This window comes from Chlorocebus sabaeus, chromosome 11 (genome assembly GCF_047675955.1).
Source record: "Chlorocebus sabaeus isolate Y175 chromosome 11, mChlSab1.0.hap1, whole genome shotgun sequence".
NCBI classification, from domain to species: Eukaryota; Metazoa; Chordata; class Mammalia; order Primates; family Cercopithecidae; genus Chlorocebus; species Chlorocebus sabaeus.
The window spans coordinates 37,885,552-37,910,134 of record NC_132914.1 but is presented as its reverse complement, the minus strand read 5'-3'; the positions used below and the strand labels follow the sequence as shown (position 1 = coordinate 37,910,134).

Genomic DNA, 24,583 nt, shown 5'->3' with positions numbered 1-24,583 from the left:
TACTGGCTAAATCCCCCACTAGACAGGATGTCCTGAGAGCAGTGACCCTGTCAGACTCATTCACTTCTGTGCCCACACACTTATCACAGTGCCTGACACACAGATGACAATAAAAATAATTAAACAACATTTAATTAAACAGTAAATGTGAGACACTGCTGTTACAATAGAAAATGTCCAAATACTTCTGGTATAGCAGACTTTTCATTAATCTGATTTTCTTTGGGAGGCTGGCATTTGGCATATCTGAGACTCCATCGAGATATCCCCTCCAGGGAATATATTTCCTTTCTGCTCTAGTTTATACCCACTGCCACACGAGGGAGGATGATGTAGAAGGTAAGGAATAGGCTCTGAGGACAGACCTTCCTGGTGTACATTATCACTTACAGCAGCTAACTAAACTTCTCCTTGACTTCCTCATTTGAAAATGTGAAAATTTAGCACTTTTTAGCTAAATGTGAAAAAATAGCACTTATCTCAGTAGTTGCTGTGAAAATTAGTGACATGTTTACACATCTCATAACAGTTCCTGGTTGCCCAAAAAGTGCTCAAATATTTTCTTGCTTTAAGTTTCTTCATGTAAGGTTTGTTTCCTGATAGAATCAGCACTGTAAAGACAGATAATTTGTTTTCCTTCCATCCTACTCCTAAAACACCTAACAAAATTTAAGGTCCTAAATACTATTAGGTTGGCGCAAAAGTAACTATGGTTTTTGCCATTACTTTTGCACAAACCTAATAGATGATTTGGATCTGACTTTCTAATTTCCTTATTTACAATATACTCATTACCATAATTACATTGACCAGAAAACCTTATGTTCGGTTTGGGAGGCCAAGGCGGGCAGATCATTTGAGGTCAGGAGTTCGAGACCAGTTTGGCCAACACAGTGAAACTCTGTCTCTACTAAAACTAAAATAAAATAAAAATAAAAAATAGCCGGGCACAGTGGTGCGTGCCTGTAATCCCAGCTACTTGGGAGACTGACGCATGAGAATTGCTTGAACCTGGGAGGTGGAGATTGCAGTGAGCTGAGATCTTGTCACTGCACTCCAGCCTGGGTGAGAGTGAGACTCTGTCTTAAGAAAAAAAGAAAAAGAGAAAAAAGAAAAGAAAACCTTACGTTGAGCCACAGTTGGGACCAAATTCTTCCAACCCCACTTGCCTGATTTTCCAGGTGTGGTTAATCTGGTCCTGCTTTCATCTGCTCCAGGGCTGGTTACATACGGTTCTTCAGTTTTGCCTGGTTAAAGCACTACTTGATTATCAGCTTTACATGGTTCATCTTAGTAAATATAATGAACTTACTGCCCCTTATGTAAAATTCGAATTTAGACATTGATAAATCTAGGTCATCTCTTAATCATTTCTCCCCAATTTAGGTCATTGGTTAAATCATAATTGATTCATCTTACAATCATAATTGGAGGTCTTAGCCAGGTTTATGTTGAACCACACCAGAGTACCCAGGTGAGCCATGCCTGCTGGGTTCCCAACTGTAGTGGCCCCAGAGTCTGGTGCTCCAGCTGTGCATCCCTTGCCAACACCTACAGTAGCCCCCATGAAAACATAAACTCAAAAAGTCTAATATTCTGGAAAGCCCCCTCATTGTTCACCAATTTGAGTTCTTAATAACAATTAAATAAATTGTGATAAATTTACACAGATTCAAGTCTGGAAGACCAAAAATTACGTTGTTCATATTAAATGACCTATCTTTAGCTAACTAGACTTGCCTTCAGGGACTGTAACCTCACTTCCTGGCTCTCCTGTTCTTCCTGTTACAGTGGTTGTGCCAACTGATGGTCCAGTTGTCCCTGTCACTTGACCTGATAGTCCATTTGTACCTGTTATTCCAGTGGATGGTCTAGTTGTACTTGATTCTTCAACTGATGTTCTGGTTGTTCCTGTTTTTCCAGCTGATGGTATACTTGTCCCAGATTTTGCAGATGATCCAGTTGTCCCTGTCACCCCAGCTAATGATCTGGTAGTCCCTGTCACCCCAGCTGATAGTCCAGTTGTCCCCGTCACTCCAGCTGATGGTCCAGTGGTCCCCGTCACTCCAGCTGATAGTCCAGTTGTCACCGTCACTCCAGCTGATGGTCCAGTTGTCCCCGTCACTCCAGCTGATGGTCCAGTTGACCCTGTCACTTCAGCTGATAGTCCATTTGTACCTGTTATTCCAGCTGATGGTCTAGTTGTCCTTGATTCTTCAACTGATGTTCTGGTTGTTCCTGTTTTTCCAGCTGATGGTATACTTGTCCCAGATTTTGCAGATGATCCAGTTGTCCCTGTCACCCCAGCTAATGATCTCGTAGTCCCTGTCACCCCAGCTGATAGTCCAGTTGTCCCCGTCACTCCAGCTGATGGTCCAGTGGTCCCCGTCACTCCAGCTGATAGTCCAGTTGTCACCGTCACTCCAGCTGATGGTCTAGTTGTCCTTGATTCTTCAACTGATGTTCTGGTTGTTCCTGTTTTTCCAGCTGATGGTATACTTGTCCCAGATTTTGCAGATGATCCAGTTGTCCCTGTCACCCCAGCTAATGATCTGGTAGTCCCTGTCACCCCAGCTGATAGTCCAGTTGTCCCCGTCACTCCAGCTGATGGTCCAGTTGACCCTGTCACTTCAGCTGATAGTCCATTTGTACCTGTTATTCCAGCTGATGGTCTAGTTGTCCTTGATTCTTCAACTGATGTTCTGGTTGTTCCTGTTTTTCCAGCTGATGGTATACTTGTCCCAGATTTTGCAGATAATCCAGTTGTCCCTGTCACCCTGGCTGATGAACCAGTTGTCCCTGTCACCCCAGCTGATAGTCCAGTTGTCCCTGTCACTTCAGCAAATGGTCCAGTGATCCCTGTCACTCCAGCCGATAGTCCAGTTTTCCCTGTTGCTTCAGCTGACGGCCCAGTTGTCCCTGTTACTCCAGCTGATAGCCCTGTTTTCCCTGTCACTCCAGCTGATAGTCCACTTGTCCCTGTCACTCCAGCTGATAGTCCAGTTGTCCCTGTCACTCCAGCTGATAGTCCAGTTGACTCTGTCACTTCAGCTGATAGTCCATTTGTACCTGTTGTTCCAGCTGATGGTCTAGTTGTCCTTGATTCTTCAACTGATGTTCTGGTTGTTCCTGTTTTTCCAGCTGATGGTATACTTGTCTCAGATTTTGCAGATGAACCAGTTGTCCCTGTCACCCCAGCTAATGATCTGGTAGTCCCCGTCACCCCAACTGATAGTCCAGTTGTCCCCGTCACTCCAACAGATTGTCCAGTTGTCCCTGTCATCCCAGCTGATAGTCCAGCTGACCCCGTTACACCAGCTGATGGTCCAGTTGTCCCTGTCACTCCAGCTGATAGTCTTGTTGTCCCTGCTACTACAGCTGATGATCCAATTGTCCTTGTCACCCCAGATGATAGTCCAATTGTCTCTGTCACCCCAGCAGATAGTCCAGTTGTCCCTGTCATCCCAGCTGATAGTCCAGTTATCCCTGTCACTTCATCTGATAGTCCAGTTGTCCCTGTTACTCCAGCTGATACTGTAGTTGTCCCTGTCACTCCAGCTGATGGTCCAGTTATCTCTGTCACCCCAGCTGATAGTCCAGTTATCCCTGTCACCACAGCTGATAGTCCGCTTGTCCCTGTCAGTCCAGCTGATAATCCAGTTATCCCTGTCACTCCAGCTGATGATCTAGCTGTCCCTGTCACTTCAACAGATTGTCCAGTTGTCCCTGTCACTTCAGCTGACAGTCCAGTTGCCCCTGTCCCTCCAGTTGATAGTCTTGTTGTCCCTGCCACTCCAGTTGATGATCCAATTGTCCCTGTCACCCCAGTTGATAGACCAATCATCTCTCTCACCCCAGCAGATAGTCCAGTTGTCCCTGTTACTCCGGCTGATAATGTAGTTGTCCCTGTCACTCCAGCTGATGGTCCAGTTATCCCTGTCACCCCAGTTGATAGTCCAGTTATCTCTGTTACATCAGCTGATAGTCCAGTTATCCCTGTCACCACAGCTGATAGCCGAGTTGTCCCTGTCACTCCAGCTGGTGATCCAATTGTCCCTGTCACTCCAGCTGATGATCCAATTGTCCCTGTCACTCCAGCTGATGATCTAGTTGCCCCTGTCACTCCAACAGATTGTCCAGTTGTCCCTGTCACTTCAACTGACTGTCCAGTTGTTCCTGTCACCCCAGCTGGTATTTCATTTGTCCCTGTCGCTTCAGCTGATAGTCCATTTGTACCTGTTATTCCAGCTGATGGTCCAGTTGTTGTTGATTCTTCAATTGATGTTCTAGTTGTTACTGTTTTTCCAGTTAATGGTATACTTGTCCCTAATCTTGCAGATGAAATAGTTGCCCCTCTCACTCCAGCTGGTGATCCAATTGTCCCTGTCACTCCAACTGATGATCTAGTTGCCCCTGTCACTCCAACAGATTGTCCAGTTGTCCCTGTCACTTCAGCTGACTGCCCAGTTGTTCCTGTAACCCCAGCTGGTAGTCCAGTTATCCCTGTCACCCCAGCTGATAGTCCACTTGTCCCTGTCACTCCAGTTGATGATCTAGTTGTCCCTGTCACTCCAACAGATTGTCCAGTTGTCCCTGTCACTTCAGCTGACTGTTCAGTTGTCCCTGTCACCCCAGCTGATAGTCCAGTTATCCCTGTCACCCCAGCAGATAGTCCAGTTGTCCCTGTCACCCCAGCTGATGGTCCAGTTATCCCTGTCACTTCAGCTGATAGTTCAGTTGTCCCTGTTACTCCAGCTGATAATATAGTTATCCCTGTCACTCCAGCTGATGGTCCAGTTATCCCTGTCACCCCAGCTGAGAGTCCAGCTATCCCTGTCACCCCAGCTGATAGTCCAGTTGTCCCTGTCACCTCAGTTGATAGTCCAGTTATCCCTGTCACCACAGCTGATAGCTGAGTTGTCCCTGTCACTCCAGCTGGTGATCCAATTGTCCCTGTCACCCCAGCTGATACTACAGGTAGCCCTGTTGCTTCAGCTGATGGGCCAGTTGTTCCTGCCACTGCAGCTGATAGTCCACTTGTCCCTGTCACTCCAGCTGATGGCCCAGTTGTCCCTGTCACTCCAGCTGATGATCCAGTTGTCCCTGTCACTTCAACTGATGGTCCAGTTGTCCCCATCACTCCAGCTGATAGCCCAGTTTTCCCTGTCACTTCTGCTGATGGCCTAGTTATTCCTGTCACTCCTGCTGATGATCCAGTTTTCCCTGCCACCTCAGCTGACAGTCCAGTTGTCCGTGTCACTTCTGCTGATAATTCAGTTATCTCTGTCACTCCAGCCAATGGTCCAGTTGTCCCTGTCACTTCTGCTGATGGACCAGTTGCCCCTGTCTCTTCAGCTGATGGTCCAGTTGTCCCTCTCACTCCAGCTGATAGTCCAATTATCCTTGTCACCCCAGCTGATAGTTCAGTTGTCCCTGTCACCTCAGCTGATGGTCTGGTTGTCCCTGTTGCTTCAGCTGATAGTCCAGTTGTCCCTGTCACTCCAACTGGTGATTCAATTGTCCCTGTCACTGCAGCTGATTGTTCAGTTGTCTTTGTCACTTCAGCTGACTGTCCGGTTGTCCCCGCCACCCCAGCTGATGGTCCAGTTTTCCCTGTCACCCCAGCTGATAGTCCAGTTATCCCTGTCACTCCAACAGATTGTCCAGTTGTCCCTGTCACTTCAGCTGACTGTCCAGTTGTCCCTGTCACCTCAGCTGATAGTCCAGTTGACCTTGTCACACCAACTGACTGTCTAGTTGTCCCTGTCACCCTAGCTGATAATCCAGTTGTCCCTGTCACCTCAGCTGATAGTCCAGTTTTCCCTGTCACCACAGCTGATAGTCCACTTGTCCCTGTCAGTCCAGCTGATAGTCCAGTTTTCCTTGTCACTCCAGCTGATGATCTAACTGTCCCTGTCACCCCAACAGATTGTCCAGTTGTCCCTGTCACTTCAACTGAGTGTCCAGTTGTCCCTGTCACCCCAGCTGATAGTCCAGTTGACCCTGTCACACCAGCTGACTGTCCAGTTGTCCCTGTCATTCCAGCTGACAGTCTTGTTGTCCCTGTCACTCCAGCTGATGATACAATTGTGCCTGTCACCCCAGTTGATAGTCCAGTTTTCTCTGTCACCCCAGAAGATAGTCCAGTTGTCCCTGTCAGTCCAGCTGATAGTCCAGTTATCCCTGTCACTCCAGTTGATGATCTAGCTGTCCCTGTGACTCCAATAGATTGTCCAGTTGTCCCTGTCACTTCAGCTGCCTGTCCAGTTGATCCTGTCACACCAGCTGACTGTCCAGTTATCCTTGTCACTCCAGTTGATGATACAATTGTCTCTGTCACCCCAGTTGATAGTCCAATTGTCTCTGTCACTCCAGCAGATAGTCCAGTTGTCCCTGTCACCCCAGCTGCTGGTCCAGTTATCCCTGTCGCTTCAGCTGATAGTCTAGTTGTCCCTGTTACTCCAGCTGATACTGTAGTTGTTCCTGTCACTGCAACTGATAATCCAGTTTTCCCTGTCACCCCAGTTGATGATCCAGTTATCTCTGTCACCCCAGCTAATGATCCAGTTGTCCCTGTCACCCCAGCTGATAGTCCAGTTATCCCTGTCACCCCAGCTGATAGTCTGGTTGTCCCTGTCACCTCAGCTGATGGTCTGGTTGTCCCTGTTGCTTCAGCTGATAGTCCAGTTGTCCCTGTCACTCCAACTGGGGATCCAATTGTCCCTGTCACTGCAGTTGTCCCCGTTACCCCAGCTGATAGTCCAGTTATCCCTGTCACCCCAGCTGATAGTCCACTTGTCCCTGTAACTCCAGTTGATAGTCCAGTTATCCCTGTCACTCCAATTGATGATATAGTTGTCCCTATCACTCCAACAGATTGTCCAGTTGTCCCTGTCACTCTAGCTGATAGTCTGGTTGTCCCTGTCACCTCAGCTGATGGTCCAGATGTTCCTGTCCCTTCAGCTGATAGTCCAGTTGTCCCTGTCACTCCAGTTGATAGTCTGGTTGTCCCTGTCACCTCAGTTGATGGTCTGGTTGTCCCTGTTGCTTCAGCTGATAGTCCAGTTGTCCCTGTCACTCCAGTTGATGATCTAGTTGTCCCTGTCACTCCAACAGATTGTTCAGTTGTCTCTGTCGCTTCAGCTGATAGTTCAGTTGTCCCTGTCACTCCAGCCGGTGATCCAATTGTCCCTGTCACTCCAGCTGATGATCTGGCTGTCCCTGTCACTCCAACAGATTGTCCAGTTGTCCCTGTCACTTCATCTGACTGTCCAGTTGTCCCCATCACCCCAGCTGATAGCCCAGTTATCCCTGTCACCCCAGCTGATAGTCCACTTGTCCCTGTCACTCCAGCTGATAGTCCAGTTTTCCCTGTCACTCCAGTTGATGATCTAGCTGTCCCTGTCACTCCAACAGATTGTTCAGTTGTCCCTGTCACTTCAGCTGACTGTCCAGTTGTCCCTGTCACCCCAGCTGATAGTCCAGTTGACCCTGTCACACCAGCTGACTGTCTAGTTGTCCCTGTGACCCCAGCTGATAGTCCACTTGTCCCTGTCAGTCCAGCTGATAGTCCAATTATCCCTGTCACTCCAGCTGATGATCTAGCTGTCCCTGTCACCCCAACAGATTGTCCAGTTGTCCCTGTCACTTCAACTGACTGTGCAGTTGTCCCTGTCACCTCAGGTGACAGTCCAGTTGACCCTGTCACACCAGTTGACTGTCCAGTTGTCCCTGTCACTTCAGCTGATAGTCTTCTTGTCCCTGCCACTCCAGCTGATGATCCAATTGTCCCTATCATCCCAGTTGATAGTCCAATTGCCTCTGTCACACCAGCAGATAGTCCAGTTGTCCCTGTCACCCCAGCTGATAGTCCAGTTATCCCTGTCGCTTCAGCTGATAGTCTAGTTGTCCCTGTTACTCCAGCTGATACTGCAGTTGTCCTTGTCACTCCAGCTGGTGATCCAATTGTCCCTGTCACCCCAGTTGATACTATAGGTAGCCCTGTCACTTCAGCTGATGGACCAGTTGTCCCCATCACTCCAGCTGATAGTCCAGTTTTTCCTGTCACTTCTGCTGATGGTCCAGTTGTCCCTGTGATGCCAGCTGATGGTCCAGTTTTCCCTGTCACTCCAGCTGATGATCCAGTTGTCCCTGTCACTCCAGCTGATAGTCCATTTGTACCTGTTATTCCAGCTGATGGTCCAGTTGTCCTTGATTCTTCAACTGATGTTCTAGTTGTTCCTGTTTTTCCAGCAGATGGGATACTTGTCCCTGATCTTGCAGATGATCCAGTTATCCCTGTCACTCCAGGTGATGATCCAGTTATCCCTGTCACTCCAGCTGATAGTCCATTTGTACCTGTTATTCCAGCTGATGGTCCAGTTGTCCTTGATTCTTCAACTGATGTTCTAGTTGTTCCTGTTTTTCCAGCAGATGGGATACTTGTCCCTGATCTTGCAGATGATTCAGTTATCCCTGTCACTCCAGGTGATGACCCAGTTATCCCTGTCACTCCACCTGATGATGGCCCATTTGTATGTTTCACTCCAGCTGTTGGTCCAGTAGTCCCTGACCTTATAGCTGATGGTTCAGTTGTCCCTGATTCTTCAACTGATGATCCGGTTTTTTCTGTTTGTCCAGATGATGGTCTAACTGTCCCTGATACTGTAAGAGATTGTACAGTGGTTCCTGATATTGCAGCTGATGACCCAGTTGTCTGAGTCACTGTAGGTGATTGTCTAGGTGTCACTGTCACTCCAGCTGATGGACCAGAGTTTTCCGTTAATCCCGTAACTGGCCCTGTTGTCACTGATCCTGAAACTGATTGTCCAGTTGTCTCTGTTCCTCTAACTAATAGACTCGTTGTACCCTGTCCTCCAGATGAAGTTCCAGTTGTCCATGATTCTGTAACTAATGGTATGGTTGTTCCTGATCCAGTAATAGATGGTCCAGTTTTCTCTAATCCTTCAGTTGATGGTCCAGTTGTCCCTATAGCTTCAGCTGATAATCCAGTTGTTCCTGATCCTACAAGAGATTTTCCAGTTGTCCCTGAGCCATCAACATTTAGTTCTGTTGTTACTACCACTCCAGCTGATTGGACAGATGTCATTGTCACCCCAGCTGATTGTGCAGATGTCCCTGTCAATCCAATAAATGGTCCTGTTGCCCCTGATCTTTCAGGTGATTGTCCAGTGGTCCTTGTTCCTCCAACTGATGATGTGGTTGTACTTAATCCTCCAGATGAAGTTTTTACAGTTGTCTCTACTCCTGTAACTGATGGTCCAGTTGTCACTGATCCTACAACAGACTGTTTAGTGGTTCCTGTTACTCCAGCCAATGGTTCAGTTGCCCCAGTCACTCTATCTGAATATCCAGATGTAACTCTCACTCTAGCTGATGGTACAGTTGTCTCTCCTACAATAGGTGGTCCAGTTGTCCCTGATCCTTCAGCTAATGGTTCAGTAGTGTCTAATCCTACAACAGATGGTCTAATTGTCACTAATCCTTTACTTGCTGGTCCAGTTGTTCCTGTCACTCCTACTGATGGTCGAGTTGCCCCAGTCATTCTAGCTGATTGTCCAGATGTCACTGTTACTCCGGCTGATGGTCCAATTGTCTGTGCTTTTACAACAGGAGGTCCAGTTGTTCCTGATCCTACAGCTGAAGGTCTAGTTGTCTCTAATCCTACAGTAGATGAACCAGTTGTCACTAATCCTTCAACAAAATGACCTGTTAGTGCCACTCCAGCTGATTGTGCAGATGTCCCAGTCATTCCAGCTGATTTCCCAGATGTTCTTGTCAACCCAGTAAATGATTCTGCTGTCCCTGATTTTACAACTGATTGGCCAGTTGTCTCTGTTTCTCCACCTGATGATCTTGTTGTACCTGATTCTCCAGATGAAGTTACAGTTGTCCTTGTTCCTGTAACAGATGGTCCAGTTGTCCCTGATTTGACAACAGATGGTCTCGTTGTTTCTGTAACTCCAGCTGGTGCTCCAGTTGTCCCAGTCTTTCCAGCTGATTGTCCAGATGTCACTGTCACTCCAGGTGATAGTCCAGTTGTTCCTGATCCTTCATCTGATGGTCCAGTTGTTCCTGATCCTTCATCTGATGGTCCAGTTGTTGCTGATTCTCTTGATGATGATTCAGTTGTCCCTGATCCTCCTGATGATGGCCTTGTCCCTGTCACTCCAACTGATGATTCAGTTGTACCTGATTCACCAGCTAATGGTCTAGTTGTTCCTGATCCCACAACGGATGGTCCAGTTGCCCCTGATCCTTCAGTTGATGGTCCAGTTGTTCCTATCACTCCAGCTGATGTTCCAACTGTTTCAGTCACTCTGGCTGATTGTCCAGATGTCACTGTCACTCCACCTGATGATCTAGTTGTCTCTGATTCTAAAAGAAGTGGTCCAGTTGTGACTGATCCTTCAGCAAATGATCCTGTTGTCACTGCAACTCCAGCTGATTTTTCAGATGTCACTGTTACTCCAGCTGATTTTGAAGATGTCCCAGTCACTCCAGCCAATTGCCCAGATGTTCCTGTCAATCCAGAAAGGGGTCCAGTTGTTTCTGATCTTGCAGTTGATTTTCTGGTTGTCCCTGTTGTTCCATCTGATGTTCTTGTTGTACTTGAACCTCCAGATAAAGTTCCAGTTGTCCCTGATCCTATATATAATGGTCTAGTTGTTTCTGATCCAATAATAAATGGTACAGTTGCAATTGATCCTTCCGTTGATGGTCCAGTTGTTCCCGTCTCTCCAGCTGATGGTCCAGTTGCCCCAGTCACTCTGGCTGATTGTCCAGATGTCATTGTCACTCCAGCTGATGATTCAGTGGTCTCTGATTCTAAAAGAGGTGGTCGAGTTGTAGCTGACCCTTCAACCAATAGTCCTGTTGTCATTGCCACTCCAGGTGATTTTTCAGATGTTGTTACTCCAGCTGAATTTGAAGCTGTCCTAGTCACTGTAGAGGATTGTCTAAATGTTCCTGTCAATCCAAAAAGTGGTCCAATTGTTTCTGATCTTGCAGTTGATTGTCCAGTTGTCCCCATTCCTCCACCCGATGATCTTGTTGCACCTGAACCTCCAGATGAAGTTCCAGTTGTCCCTGATCCTATAACTGATAGTCTAGTTGTTTCTGATCCAATGACAGATGGTCCAGTTGCCTCCGATCCTTCCACTGATGGTACAGTTGTACCTACTGTTTCACCTAGTGGTCTACTTGTACCTGATCCTGTAGCTGATGGTTCAATTCTTCCTGACACTTCAGCTGATGTTCCAGTTACATCTGTCACTCTAGCTGATGGTTCAGTTGTTCCTGATTCTGCACCTGATTGTCCGGTTGTCCCAGTTCCTCCAACTGATGGTCTTGTGGTACCTGATCTTCTGGCTGATGGTGCAGTTGTTCCTAATCCTGCAGATGTTGGTCCATTTGTCCCTGATCCTACAAGAGATGGTCCTGATTCTATAATAGATTTTCCAGTTGTCCCTGATCCTTGGCCTGATTGTCCAGTTGTTCCTGTCACTAGAACAGATGGTCCAGTTGTTCTGGAGTCTTCAACTGATCGTGTAGTTGTTCCTGTCACTCCAGGTGATGTTTCAGTTGCTCTTGTCACTCCAGCTGATAATCTAGTTGTCCCTGATCTCACAACAGATGGTCCAGTTGTTCCTGACCCATCAGCTGATGGTCCAGTTGTCCCTATTTCTCTAGCAGATGATCTACTTGTACCTAATCCTCCAGTAAAAGACACAGTTGTACCTAGTTCTGTAGCTGATAATCCAGGTGTTCTTGATCCTGTAACCGATTGTCCACTTGTCCCTGAACCTTCAGCTAATGGTCTAGGTGTCACTGATTCTCTTGATGAAGGTCCAGTTGTCCCTGATCCTCCAGCTAATGATACAGTTGTCCTTAATCCTGAAACTAATGGTCTGGTTGTCCCTGATATTTCAGCTAATGGCCCAGTTGTCCCTGATACTCCAAGTGATAGTTCAGATGTCTCTGTGACTCCTGACGATTGTTCAGAAGTCCTTGTCACTGCAACTGATGGTCCAGATGTTATATCTGATGGCCCCAATGTCCCTGAAACATCAGATGATGATTTAGTTGTCCCTGGTATTTCAGATGATTGTCCATAATTCTCTGTTAATTTAGCTGATGGTCTAGTTGTCTCTGTCTCCCCAGTTGATGATCCAGTTGCCCCTGTGACAAACACATAGTAAAAATAGAATGATGTTAATAGCTATCTTGGTCCTTGGTTAACCTTTAAGACTCGTGTGGCTTTGTTTCTCTAGTACAGCTTTTATACCTCTTCATCTCCATAACCACCATATTATTTCATACTTTTCTTTTTGCTACATCGTAACTTCTTTTAACAAAAAGAGTCTCACTTTGTTGCCCAGGCTGATCACAAACTCCTGGGTTCAAGTAATCTTCCTGAGTACCTGGGACCACAGTGATCTTCACTGTGCCAGCTCTAGCATAACTTCTTTTTGTTTGTTTATTTTCATAAAAATAATTTATCCAATATCTATTGTGTGTCAAAGAAGTTGTCAGCAACTTATAAGTATCACCTCACTTTACCATTTGAGTAATTCTATGAGATACATAATATTACTTTTTTATAAAATAGGAACTAAAGCAAGATTAAGTTGCTGTTCTAAGGGGATGCAGATAAATGGTTCTCTGCTCCATGGGGCATTCTAGTGGGAAGAGAGAGGTAGACATAAATAAAATAACTAGCCAACCAATAACCAAATTCACAAACAAGAAAAGCTTCAGAGCATTAATATAAAGTGACTTGATACTAAGCAAATGGAATATTCTATTTTAGACTGTCTTGATAGTAAAGGCTTCTCTGAGAAGATGGTCTTTATTTTGAAGTCTGATAACAAGAAGCAACCTGCTAGTGAAGCTCTAGGAGAATGGCGTTCCAGGCAGAGGTAACAGCCAGTACAAATCTCATAAGTCTAATGGAGCTATCCTTGCTAGAAAAGCAGAGCTAGAAGTTGAGTATAGCTGGATAATGGGAGCTGAGGTGGGGAATATTATAAGTTAAGGTCAGATATGTAGGAGCAAGTGAAATGTTTATGAATCAGGGAGGAAGATTGAAGATTTTTCTAAATGCAAGGGGCTATAATTTTAAACAGGGGAGAAATAGCATAGAATTGATATACATTTAAAATCCCTCTTTACATTTTGTAGAAAATGTATGGCAGGGGTGCATTATAGAATTAAGAAGAACAATTATGAGGTAATTTCAGAAGTTCAGATAATTTATGAGTGGCTTGGGTTAAAATTGTGATAAAAGAGACTGAGAATAGTGGATAGGGTCGGGATATGTATTGGAAGTAGCATTAACAGGCCTTGTTTAGATATGGGAGGTACAAAAAAAAAAAAGAGAACCATCAAGGATGACGATAATATTTTTACCTGAGTGAATTGAGTCAGTGATGGTAACATTTTCTAATATGGGGAAGACTCAGAGAAGAGGTGTGCGCATAAAGGGAAATCCAGTATCACCCAGAAGGCTCTGGTTCTGAAGATCCTAATATATCAAGAATACCACTAAGGAACCAGATAAAGATGGAAACCTTGGATCTGTGGAGACATGGATCTGCACAGCGGTGTGTCTGTGTGTGTATGGGTACATGTTTCCAGCAAAACTCCACTACCTGAGTAGAGCAGAAAAGAGTTCACTACCCCTTGACGGCTCCAATCCTTCCAGAAGGTTCCTTTCCATACAACCTGTTATTTTACCTCATTGATGAGAATAAAACCTCTCTATCCCTTACCAGCCTGGGAATTACTATTCACTTACTGAATTATTTACCAGATATCCACCAGATACTTATCAAGTAGCCAAACAGAAACTGAGCTAGGCACTAGGAACACAACTGTAAACAAAGATAGGCAATGTGACAAGATCTTCCTCCAGTTTTAACCGAAATCTACCATGTTGGTGGTCTGTCTAGTAAACGATAATGACTGGATGAAGAATCAACAATCCACGCCCAGACTTGGCCTAACAACATACTCATCCTGTGACTTTGGGGTAAACACATGGAGTTTTCCTAGATAAAATGTAAATAATTACTAATATATTATTGACTGCATAGGGTGTCTGTAAGATTTAAGTAAGTTAATACATGTGAAAACATTTGTCCATTTTATACTTTATATAGTTGTTTACTGATGATCGTTTTTACCTTTGTTAAAACAGATTAAGATAACTTATACATAATATTATATAATGGTTAATGACTGCTTCATATGTTTACATTACAAATAATATTGTATTAAATATATCCAGTAGAAACTAAGATATAAGTGGCTTTATCTACTAATATTTTATCCTACTAATTACATTTTTCAGGCATTTTTTGGCTTATTTTCTGAGAAGTATTTAAATATAAATAAATAAATTGATTGGTAATGTATCTCTTTAGTCATTTCAAACAAGTTAAGTCTTATGAGGCACAAACATTGTTTAGAAAGGGATCTGCAACACCCACTGTATAGCTTACGTATTTCCTCAACAAGTCAGCTTTGAACAAATGAGTTATAGACATGCCCTACTTGCAAATTCTAGAAAAGAAGACTTTTAAAAACGCATGTGTAGAGGTTTCAGGAAGAAAACTGATTTCTGAATTTTTAAACAATTCAGAAGGCAGTGTTACTTTCTAAATTGTTCTTAGAAATGGGGAAAGCTGTTCATTAAGGTTCTAGATCTCTGTTCAATAAAGAACATATGGGAAAATATGCTAATACTTTAAACCACAATAATTTCTAATACTAAAGACAGTGGGGTTTTGCAAAAGATTGCAAAAAAAGAATTCTAGTTTGAAATTTGAATAATCTGCTGATCTAAGACAATCTTTTAATGCCCAACAGCATATTATATTATTCGTGGCAGAGAATTTATTGAACTCTTAAATATTTGTATTATGGGAAAATCATATAATCAATGATTTGCAAAAATAACTAGCATATTATTTTGTAATTATTTATTACTTTTAGCTTATATTGAATTATGTTAGCTTGTTGCATAAGTTATTTTGTGTGGAAAAATGCAGAACTTAGACAATGAAATTGTAACTAAATGAGCAAATACACCCTAAGAAGCCCTTAACTCAAAAACAACAATTATGGACCAACCGTGAGATAGTGTTAGAGGGTCACTATTGCTTTTTTTTTTTCTAATTTAACTCCATTATGGTTTTATCAAGTAACATTCCAGTGATTTCTAAATTGGCCATGTGACAACATCAGGTTTAAAATGCTGCACTAGTTTAGTTTAATAATGGAAAATATCTAAACTATCAGATCATTTTTATTATCTGTGATTTGAGGTAATGCACTAATTGATACCTCCATAGTGCATAAATACTGAATAACAAAGCATGCAATGGCAACATCTTTAATGGATTCACAGAATATTTAAATAACAGTGCTCTAAGTTTCAAGCAGGAAAGATTTTCAACGGAATTAATGCCCTACTGAATAAGCTTTTATAAACAAGTTTCTACATTGACTCCCATTTTTGTGACCTTTTAGCGCTTTGCTAATCTCACCTGGTGTATTTGAAGAGCCTGTGGTGGTACCACTGCTGGACTGCCCAGATGTAATTTCACCTCCACTAGTCGTACCACCCGGTGTTCCAGGTGTACCTGTGGCAATGGCAGAAATGGAAAGGACACATTCACAGAATTTCTTAAGCTATGAGATAACCAATTCTCACTTAAACTAACTTCCACCTAAAAATTACAGAAATCTTCAGTTTTCTGTATCGATAAAAATAATGATCCTTTCCACATTTAAAAAACGTACTTTGACATACACTATTCATTATTTCCTTGGCTCCTCATCCCAAGCTCACAAAGTAGATCACTTTGACCCACATTTTACAGATAAGAAAACAGAGGTTACAGAGCTTAAGTGATTTACTTGCTTAACAGCATGACATTGATTCTGAGGAACAGTATTACACGAACATCCTATATTGCCCCTTGGCAAGTGCTGGGTCCCCCATTTTACCTACCTGGTTTGCTTCCAGAGATTGTCACTGCTGAGGCTGAGGCTGCATTGGTGTGTTTACTCACAGGGCTACTGGTAGTTGAAGCAGCAGATACTGTCGGGGTCCCTGGTTATCAACAACAATGGTTCAGGCTCACTGCTGCAAATATACTGGTCCCTACTCCATGCTGATAGCACAGAACTGAGATTTCTAAAGTATAGTGGATTAACGGCATCTTCTCTACGCTTTCCCTTTGCTCTGACATTTAATGTCAGTTATAGCCTGACCAATAGTCCACATCACACACTGCTGAGGAAGGTAGGATTGAGAACTGTTAAGGAGTCATGTCCAGACTTGCCTGATTTTCCAAAACTGGTGGCCCCAATGCCTGCTTCCCCAGGGGTGCTGCTACCTGGAGCTCCAGGAGTTGCTCCAGGTGATACCACAGGTGTGCCTGAGACTTTCAGAGAAAACCGTTTAAGAAACTCACTTTTATTCAATCACTGTGACCTGAAACAACTTGGAAATCTCTTCCAGCATATTTATACTCATAATATTTACACAGTTTAGTGATATTAGGACTTCTTGCTTAGGAAGGGTATACATGTTAATCTGATAAGGCACTATTACACCATCACAATCCTTGTTTGCCTTTGACACTGAATGTGCCTCTTTCTAGAATTACCTACAAGTTATAATTTCAGAGTAAATTCTTCTCCAAACTGCACCATTTACCCATTGCTATATTCCTTAACTTTTTGCTTTTTTCATGTGTTTAAATATTACTTTCTTCTTAAAAATTCTAAGCTTTGTAAGTATAAGAGCATCTTCTGGTACCTAACACATTACTAAGCTCTCAATAAATATTGTCTCGTCAAAATACAATGGTTTGTGTTAAGGTAGGCAGATAGCCAGAAACGAGCAGGCAAGGGAACCCCCTGGGAAAACACGTCCTGGAGATGCTGTCACCTCATAGTCAGTGCCACCCATTGACAGGCAGCAAAAAGACAACAGCTACACTGGCTACTTCTGGCCTTGTGGTTGAGCTCCTCTTGCCTTGAAGGGGACTTACCAGGCCCTAGCTGGAGATAATCAGGTGAGGGACTTTCCCTCCTGATGAGCACACACACTCCTCCAAAAAATTGTCCTGGAGTAGACTTTTGCTCATTATAATAGTAAAAAGCGCATCCCTGAGTGGAGATTTTAAATGCTAATGAGACATGCAATGTGTGTACTAGCATGTACAACAACAGAGCATGGTCACCGAAAAAGACATCTTGAAACATGCATGCAAGTAACACCTCCCTCACGCCCCTTCATGAATAATCAGGTAAGATTCTCATAAAAGCAGTCCCCCAGCACTAGCTGCAGCTGGCTCATTCTTTCAAGCAGTCCACTCTGTCTTGTGTTTCAGAGTGTACTACATATTTAAATAAACCCTGCTACTACTATTTTTTCAACCCTACCAGCTCAGAACTGTTTTCCACTCCTCTCTAAGAATGTACTTCATCAGGATTCCCGCACTTTCCGGTAACATTTGCATTTATCTATTTACAAGTACTAAATTCTTCATAATCTCTTGATAAATTAAATTTTGATATCAGAGCTCACACTTCTGCTAATTAAATATAACTTTAGATATAAATAATATTTCAAATGCGACTTCACGGGAGGCTAAAGAGGTTGCGGTATCTGATCTTCCAATTGTATCCAATTTGAAAAATAACGAGGTTCTGCCTATAGATTGCTGCAAATGCTTTTTGACAAAAGTTCATTATTAAACTTATTATTGCTAGAATTTTCCTCATTCTCTTATAATTAACTCGTTTTTTAAAAACTCACTTGGACTTGCACTAATTATATATAAGATCTTTGTGTTTGACCATTGCTCTGACAACAAAATGTGCTTTGTCTTACCTGCTGTGTTTCCAGGACCAGTGGCCCTAGTACCTGATGTTCCAGCTGTGTTTCCACTGCCTGCTCTGGTGGTGGCTTCCACGGACCCTTCTGTTGAACCTGGTCAACATACAAAGGCAGCTAGGATTACATTAATTTCCAAAGTTTCTAGGAAATTAAGGCAACGGTTAAATATTCTTAGACATCCCCATTATTTATCCTTTTGTCTGAGTATTTCAATAGCTTTGTTTCTGATCAATGCAATTGATTTGAATGAATAAGCTTCTGTGATTATTTAGCTATTTACTCAATACGAAATCCCAACTCACTGCCTGGCATCCCAGTCATCCTTCCTGCCAGTGTAGTCAATTCACCCGATATTCTGGTTGTTCCTGTTTTGTTTTGTTTTGTTTTGCTTTGTTTTGTTTTGAAGAAGAGGGAGGATGAGGAGGAAGAGAAGGAGGAGAAAGAGGAGGATAAAAGTAGTATGAAAAAATTGTTAAACTCAACTTCATTATTTATGAATGATGTTTCTATGGCTACTTCCACCACCCAAATTCATGTCTTCCTTCCTCCTACCTAAAATATTGCAGTTGTTTCCACTTTACCCAATTAACAGGTCAATATTCTTCATCACAAATACCTTCTCTGCTTAAGAATATGGAATGTAGTAATTCTTCAACATTAACGTGTGTAAGAATCATCTGGTGAGCCTATTAAAAATGTAAATTCCCTATCTCTCCCAGCAGAAATTCTAATTCTATTTTATAACATTGAAAAGGTTGGTCTTGTATTGCAATTAAACTCTTATATTCATTTTCAGTTTGCAGAGCATCCAGAGGATAAAAGAATAAGTTAATTGACATCATGGATAAGAGCTAAATTTAGAATATCTAGAAAGGGATATAAGAACTTGATTCCTTTCAGGTTCATCATTTTGGGCAGGAATAATTTCTAGGATCACAAAAGGAGACACATAACATCAAGTCCCCACTATCAGTGATGCTATGTTTGATCACTAGGTTTAGGTGGTGGCAGCCAGAACTCTCCAGTATAAAGCATTTTTCGATTCTGCAATTAGCAAGTAATCTGTTGGGTGATACTTTCACATCAGGCAAACATCCAAGTCCTAGTCAACCTTTCACCCAATGTTTTCAGCATTTATTTATGCTCCTTGTCTATTTTATTCAGGGTTTCAAAACAGCGATTTTTCCAATTGTGTCTTTTTTCAACATTTATTAGTTGGAATTTTTCTTTAAATAGATTTCTCTGATCAACTGGAACTATTTGAATATCTTGATCCATAGTTTCTAATAAAAATAGGTGATAATTGATTAATTTTTCTCTTTAATTACCAATCTCCAGAATAAGGACTCGACATGATAGTCACCACCACCATTATCAAATGTTGCTGTGGTGGTTTCTTTTTATTAATTATCACTGGGGGTATGTATGTTTCAATATTATCAACAGGTCTCAATCTATTACAAATAATTATTTTTTCAGTGCTCAAAATTCTCCAAATTTGGTCAACAAGAACTCATGCAGTTTAGCGCCCTTGTCATTTAGGCAGAGCTCCCTTAGTCCTTGAATGCTTCCTCATTTTCTGACTCAAGAAGTCCCAAACTGACCTTGTACTTTTCTTGTCCAAGGCCTGGAATTAACCATTTCTCCAAGCAAGAGTGAACACAGAAATTTATGACTGCAAACTAGCTGACAAAGGGTGCACACTACTGTTAGGGTACCACTGCTTTTAGGCCATTTCAGTGGCCAGAAGTGGAAGATACAAAGATTAATAAATATATAGATAATAAATGTATTATATTGGAAGACATATATTTCCATATGTTAGAAGTATATATATTTATACCTATATTTAGGTATATCACACATATTTGTGATGTTTGTATATATTTCTAGTATATAAAAATATACATTTTCTATATATATCATATATTTAGATTTATATAAATGATATATAGATCGTAAGTTTATATTTCCCACTCAAATGGAACATTACAGAAATTTACTTAATTATTTGATCTCTTTTTTTCTTTTTTTTTTTTTGAGACAGGATCTCACTCCTTCTCCCAAGGTGGAGTGCAGTGGTGCAATCACTGCTCATTACAGCCTCGACTTCTGGGCTCAGGTGATTCTCCACTTCAACCTCCCAAGTAGCTAGGATACAGGCATGTGCCACCATGTGTAGTTAATCTTTTGTATTTTTTATTTTGTAGAGATGGGAGTCTCACTATGTTGCCCAGGCTGCTCTTAAGCTCCAGGGCTCAAGCAGTCTGCTGGCCTCAGCCTCCCAAAGTACTGGGATCACAGGCGTGAGCACTTTGTCCAGCCCTGATTTAATTATTGTATTTCTTTTCTCTTACATTTAAAATCTTGATTTCTAATAACACTTATATAACTACTAATTGTTTTATTCTGTAATATATAGAAAACCATTTCAAAGTGAGAACACTCATGTAACTACTGAGAAGAAAATTACTGAATGAAGTTTAAAATTTCCTAGCAGTCTTTTTGCCATTAAAATACATGACACTAGCATATACTGTCTGATTACTGTGTTTTAAAGTCATGTGAAATAATTATTTTCTCCATGTGATTATAATTTGATATTCAATTAGGTTCACTTGTTTTGGTTGGTTTTCAGTTTTAGGGTTTGCTTTTTTTATTTTGATTTAATTGTGTTTTTAAAAATACATATGACATTTTCCTTTTCAAAAGCCAAAATTCTATCTAAAAGAATACTCTGAGAACTCAAAATTCTGCTGTTTTGGTTTATTCCCTATAAGTAATGACTTTCACTAGTTTTTAGTTTATCTTCTGTGTTTTTTGTATGCATATTTGCATATGTATATATAATTCATATCCTTACAAAACATATATACATATATGTACACACACATACACACACCCCTCTTTTTTCATAAAGGTATAAATGGTATATACAATTCTGATTTCTTTTTTTCCTTTACAATAAATTCTGGAAATAACTAGATCAGTACATAGAGATCTTTCTCACTCTTCTATTAGGATGGCCTAGTGCTGCTTTTTGTCATCTTTTATTCAATGTGTATTTGATGAGTTGTTTCCAGGCTTTCTCTATTAAAAAAATGCCAGTATGAAAAGTTTATGTATGTTATTTTATATTTTGGTTGTCTAGCTTCAGGAGTACTAAAAGTGGGATTTCTGGGTCAAAGGATAAACAAGTCTGTAATTCTGTTAGATTTTGCCAAGTTACCCTCGTTGGAACTGTAACATTTTGTGCTCCCACCAGCAATGCGTAGAGCACCACCTGTTTCTTTCCAGAACTGTCAACAGGGCTGTTGTCACACTTTTGGATTTCTGCCAATCTAAAAAGTGAGGAATGGTATCTCAGTGTAGTTTTGGTTTACATTTTTCTTGTGTGAAGTTGATCATTTTCTCAGAGGTTTAAGAATCACTTATAGTTCTTGTTCTCTGTAATTGAATTCGCATCTTCTATTATTCTAGTTTTTGATTTGCTTTATGCACTTTTTCCCTTTGCTGATTTTGCTTGGCAATAAATCACAGCCATGAGTGTGATTCTATATTGAGTCTTGTGAGTCCTTCTAGCGAGTCTCAAAACTTGAAGGGGTCTTGTGCACACTGATACATATTGCCTTTCCATTTGGTCAAAACTGCTTTTGTGTCTTTAAGTAGAGTTTTAACGTTTTCCTCATGTAAGTTTTATCTTGTTTGGATTATTCCAGGGTAATTTATCTTATTTGTTGTTTATATAAATTGGACTTTGCCCTTCAAATATATATTTTAACTTGTTATTTGTATTTATGTAGACTTAATTTTTATAGATTAATCTTGTGTCTTGGTACCTTATTAAATTATTTTACTGCTTATAGTTTTTCCATTGATTCTCTAGGGTTCTGCAGGTACACTATTATGCCATCTGTAAATAGAAATAGTTTAATATTTTCTGTTTCAAATTCTATGCTTTCAATTCCTACATAATCCAATTTATTAATAACCAGAAAATATTAAATAGTAGTATGATTGTATGTCTCTTTATCTTGTTCCTGAAGATAGTGGAATAAGTTTAGAAATTCCTTATTAAGATGCTACATGTGTGGCTGAGGTATATGTACTTTACATTTATTTATTTATTTATTTATTTATTTATTTATTTATTTATTTTTGTGAGACAGAGTCTCACTCTGTTGCCCAGGCTGGAGTGCAGTGGTGCGATCTTGGCTCACTGCAACCTCCGCCTCCCAGGTTCAAGCAATTCTCCTGCCTGAGCCTCCCGAGTAGCTGGGATTACAGGCGCCTGCCACCACACCTAACTAATTTTCATATTTTTAGTAGAGACGGGGTTTTGCCATGTTGGCCAGGCTGGTTTCAAACTCCTGACCTCGGGTGATCTGCCTGCCTCGGCCTCCCAAAGTGCTTACAGGCATGAGCCACCAAGTCCAGCCCTGTTTTAAGGAAATATCCATTCATTCCTATTATTTTAAGTGGTCTTTTTTTCCCATCAGAAATGATTAGTCAATGTTTATCAAATACCATTTTAGCTTCTGTGGGTTGTTTTTTTTTCCCCCTTAGATCTACTATTAATATTATGAATTACATTAAAAGATGCCTTAATTTTGAAAAAGTCACTAAAAATCAGTATTAATAAAAATAATCGAGCATTAGTTTCTTCCTGATAGCTCATTTTTCCTTTTTTGTAAACTGATGCTTCTTGTACTTAGCTCATGAGATTTAAACAATTCGCTTGACTACTTACTACCTGTTATCTATGAGTAAAGCGAGTCCAGTTGTTTTTCCGAATACTTTACAGAATTGACTCTTCAGGATTAATTCTTCCAGGTATATGGTAGGTTCTTTCACTACATAGATTTAGGGATTTTTGTCTAAATTAAGACTATTTTTCCTTATTTATAATTTTAAATATTAGCTCTGTTTCATTGCTTTTTCTTCTCCAGATATGGCAATAATATATCTTCGATATTTTTGTTTGTTTCCTAAAACTATATCCTTCTCTAGCCCATTATACCTTTTTTGAAAGTATCCGCAATATTTCAGGGGTAGGGTACCTCTTCTCCGTTCTATCCTCTAATAGCCTTGCTGTATTTTCAGTGTTATTTATTCTCAGCGGAGCAATTTGCTATTTGGTCTTTTGAGATAATTTTTCTTTTTCTTCCATTTTCTCCTGGGTTTTCACCAATTCCAATGTAACATTCCTGCTGTTTATCTATTTCCACTCTTAATTTTTAATCTATAATTTTGATGTCTCTTTGTAGCTGCAGTTGTTTCCTTAGTTGTTTTTTGTTTGTTTGTTTGTTTTTTGTTTTTTTTTGAGACGAAGTCTCACTCTGTCGCCCAGGCTGGAGTGCCGTGGCGCGATCTCCGCTCACTGCAAGCCCCGCCACCTCCCGGGTTAACGCCATTCACCTGCCTCAGCCTCCCTAGAAGCTGGGACTACAGGCGCCCGCCACCATGCCCGGCTAATTTTTTTGTATTTTCAGTAGAGACGGGGTTTCACCGTGTTCGCCAAGATGGTCTCGATCTCCTGACCTCGTGATCCGCCCGCCTCGGCCTCCCAAAGTGCTGGGATTACAGGCGTGAGCCACCGCGCCCGGCCAGTTGTTTTATGTTAATGTTATGTTTTTGTATTCTTTAGCTTCATGACTAGATTTTTACAATTTGCTTGCTACTGCTGCAAAGTTTTTGAAAATGTATACAAAAGAATAACTGTGTATCGATATTGGAATTTCTTTTTTTTTCTTTATTATTATTATTTTTTTCAATGCTTTGTGGGCCAGTAATAGTAGGAGATTCTATGCAGGGGGCAGCAGAGAGGCTTCCATACGCTTCCCAGATTCCTCAGATAAAGGGCTCCCCTCTTATGTTCTTACAGTGAGGAAGCTTTGTTTGTAAGTGGCACTTTTTCCTTGTCTGTCTTCTGATGCTTTCATTATTATCCTGTTTTACTGAGACCTTTATTTTTACATACTTATTTTTTTCCTTTGACACCCAGGTTCCAAGGGTTGCTCCCCCTTCCAAAGACTTCCATGCACTCTCCAATACTCTTTCAACTCCATTCATGAGGGCTCTCTGACCTGCCAGGTCCCAGATTTTCTCTCAGCATTTTCCACTCAAATTGGGGATCTTTCCTTTTGAGGCTCAACTCTACTTGACTGAACCACTAGAATTATAGTATTCTACCACTATTAGGACCTCTCTATACTTCTCTATTTTCTATGACGCCCTTACCTATATCTCAGCCCCACGGTGAGCCTCAGAGCCATCATTCCCAGTGTTTGGAGTCTGGCTCTTCTCTGTCTCCACTAAACACCGTAAGTGTGGGCTCTGTTTTGATCTTTATGATTTGAAGAAAGAGGTACCTATAGACTCCAATTTATGCAGCCACCATTTTCCTGTTTTTGTTTTTGTTTTTGTTTTTTTCCATTGGTTTCTTGAGCTTAAATCCTATTCGAGTCTACTAGTGTCAGTGCAAATTAAGGATCAGGTTGATACTCTGACTAATTAAATTACATTCTGCTTGTGATAAAAGGATTTTTGGTGTGTTTGAATATTTAACCAGGTCATCAGATATTTACAACAGAGATACAATATGTAAGAAATTCGGTTAAGGAAGGCTATTCACTGATTCAGCTG

At 41.6% G+C, this 24,583-nt stretch overlaps 1 protein-coding gene across 1 annotated transcript in view; it reads right to left on the bottom strand.

Moving 5' to 3' along the window:
• MUC19 (mucin 19, oligomeric) overlaps window positions 1-24,583 on the bottom strand; it is a 236,587-nt gene that overhangs the window by 121,395 nt on the left and 90,609 nt on the right. Inside the window, 5 exon segments of the mRNA XM_073021301.1 lie at window positions 1,741-12,201; window positions 15,573-15,668; window positions 16,040-16,141; window positions 16,374-16,475; window positions 17,933-18,031. Coding sequence (XP_072877402.1) covers window positions 1,741-12,201; window positions 15,573-15,668; window positions 16,040-16,141; window positions 16,374-16,475; window positions 17,933-18,031 — 10,860 coding nt within the window.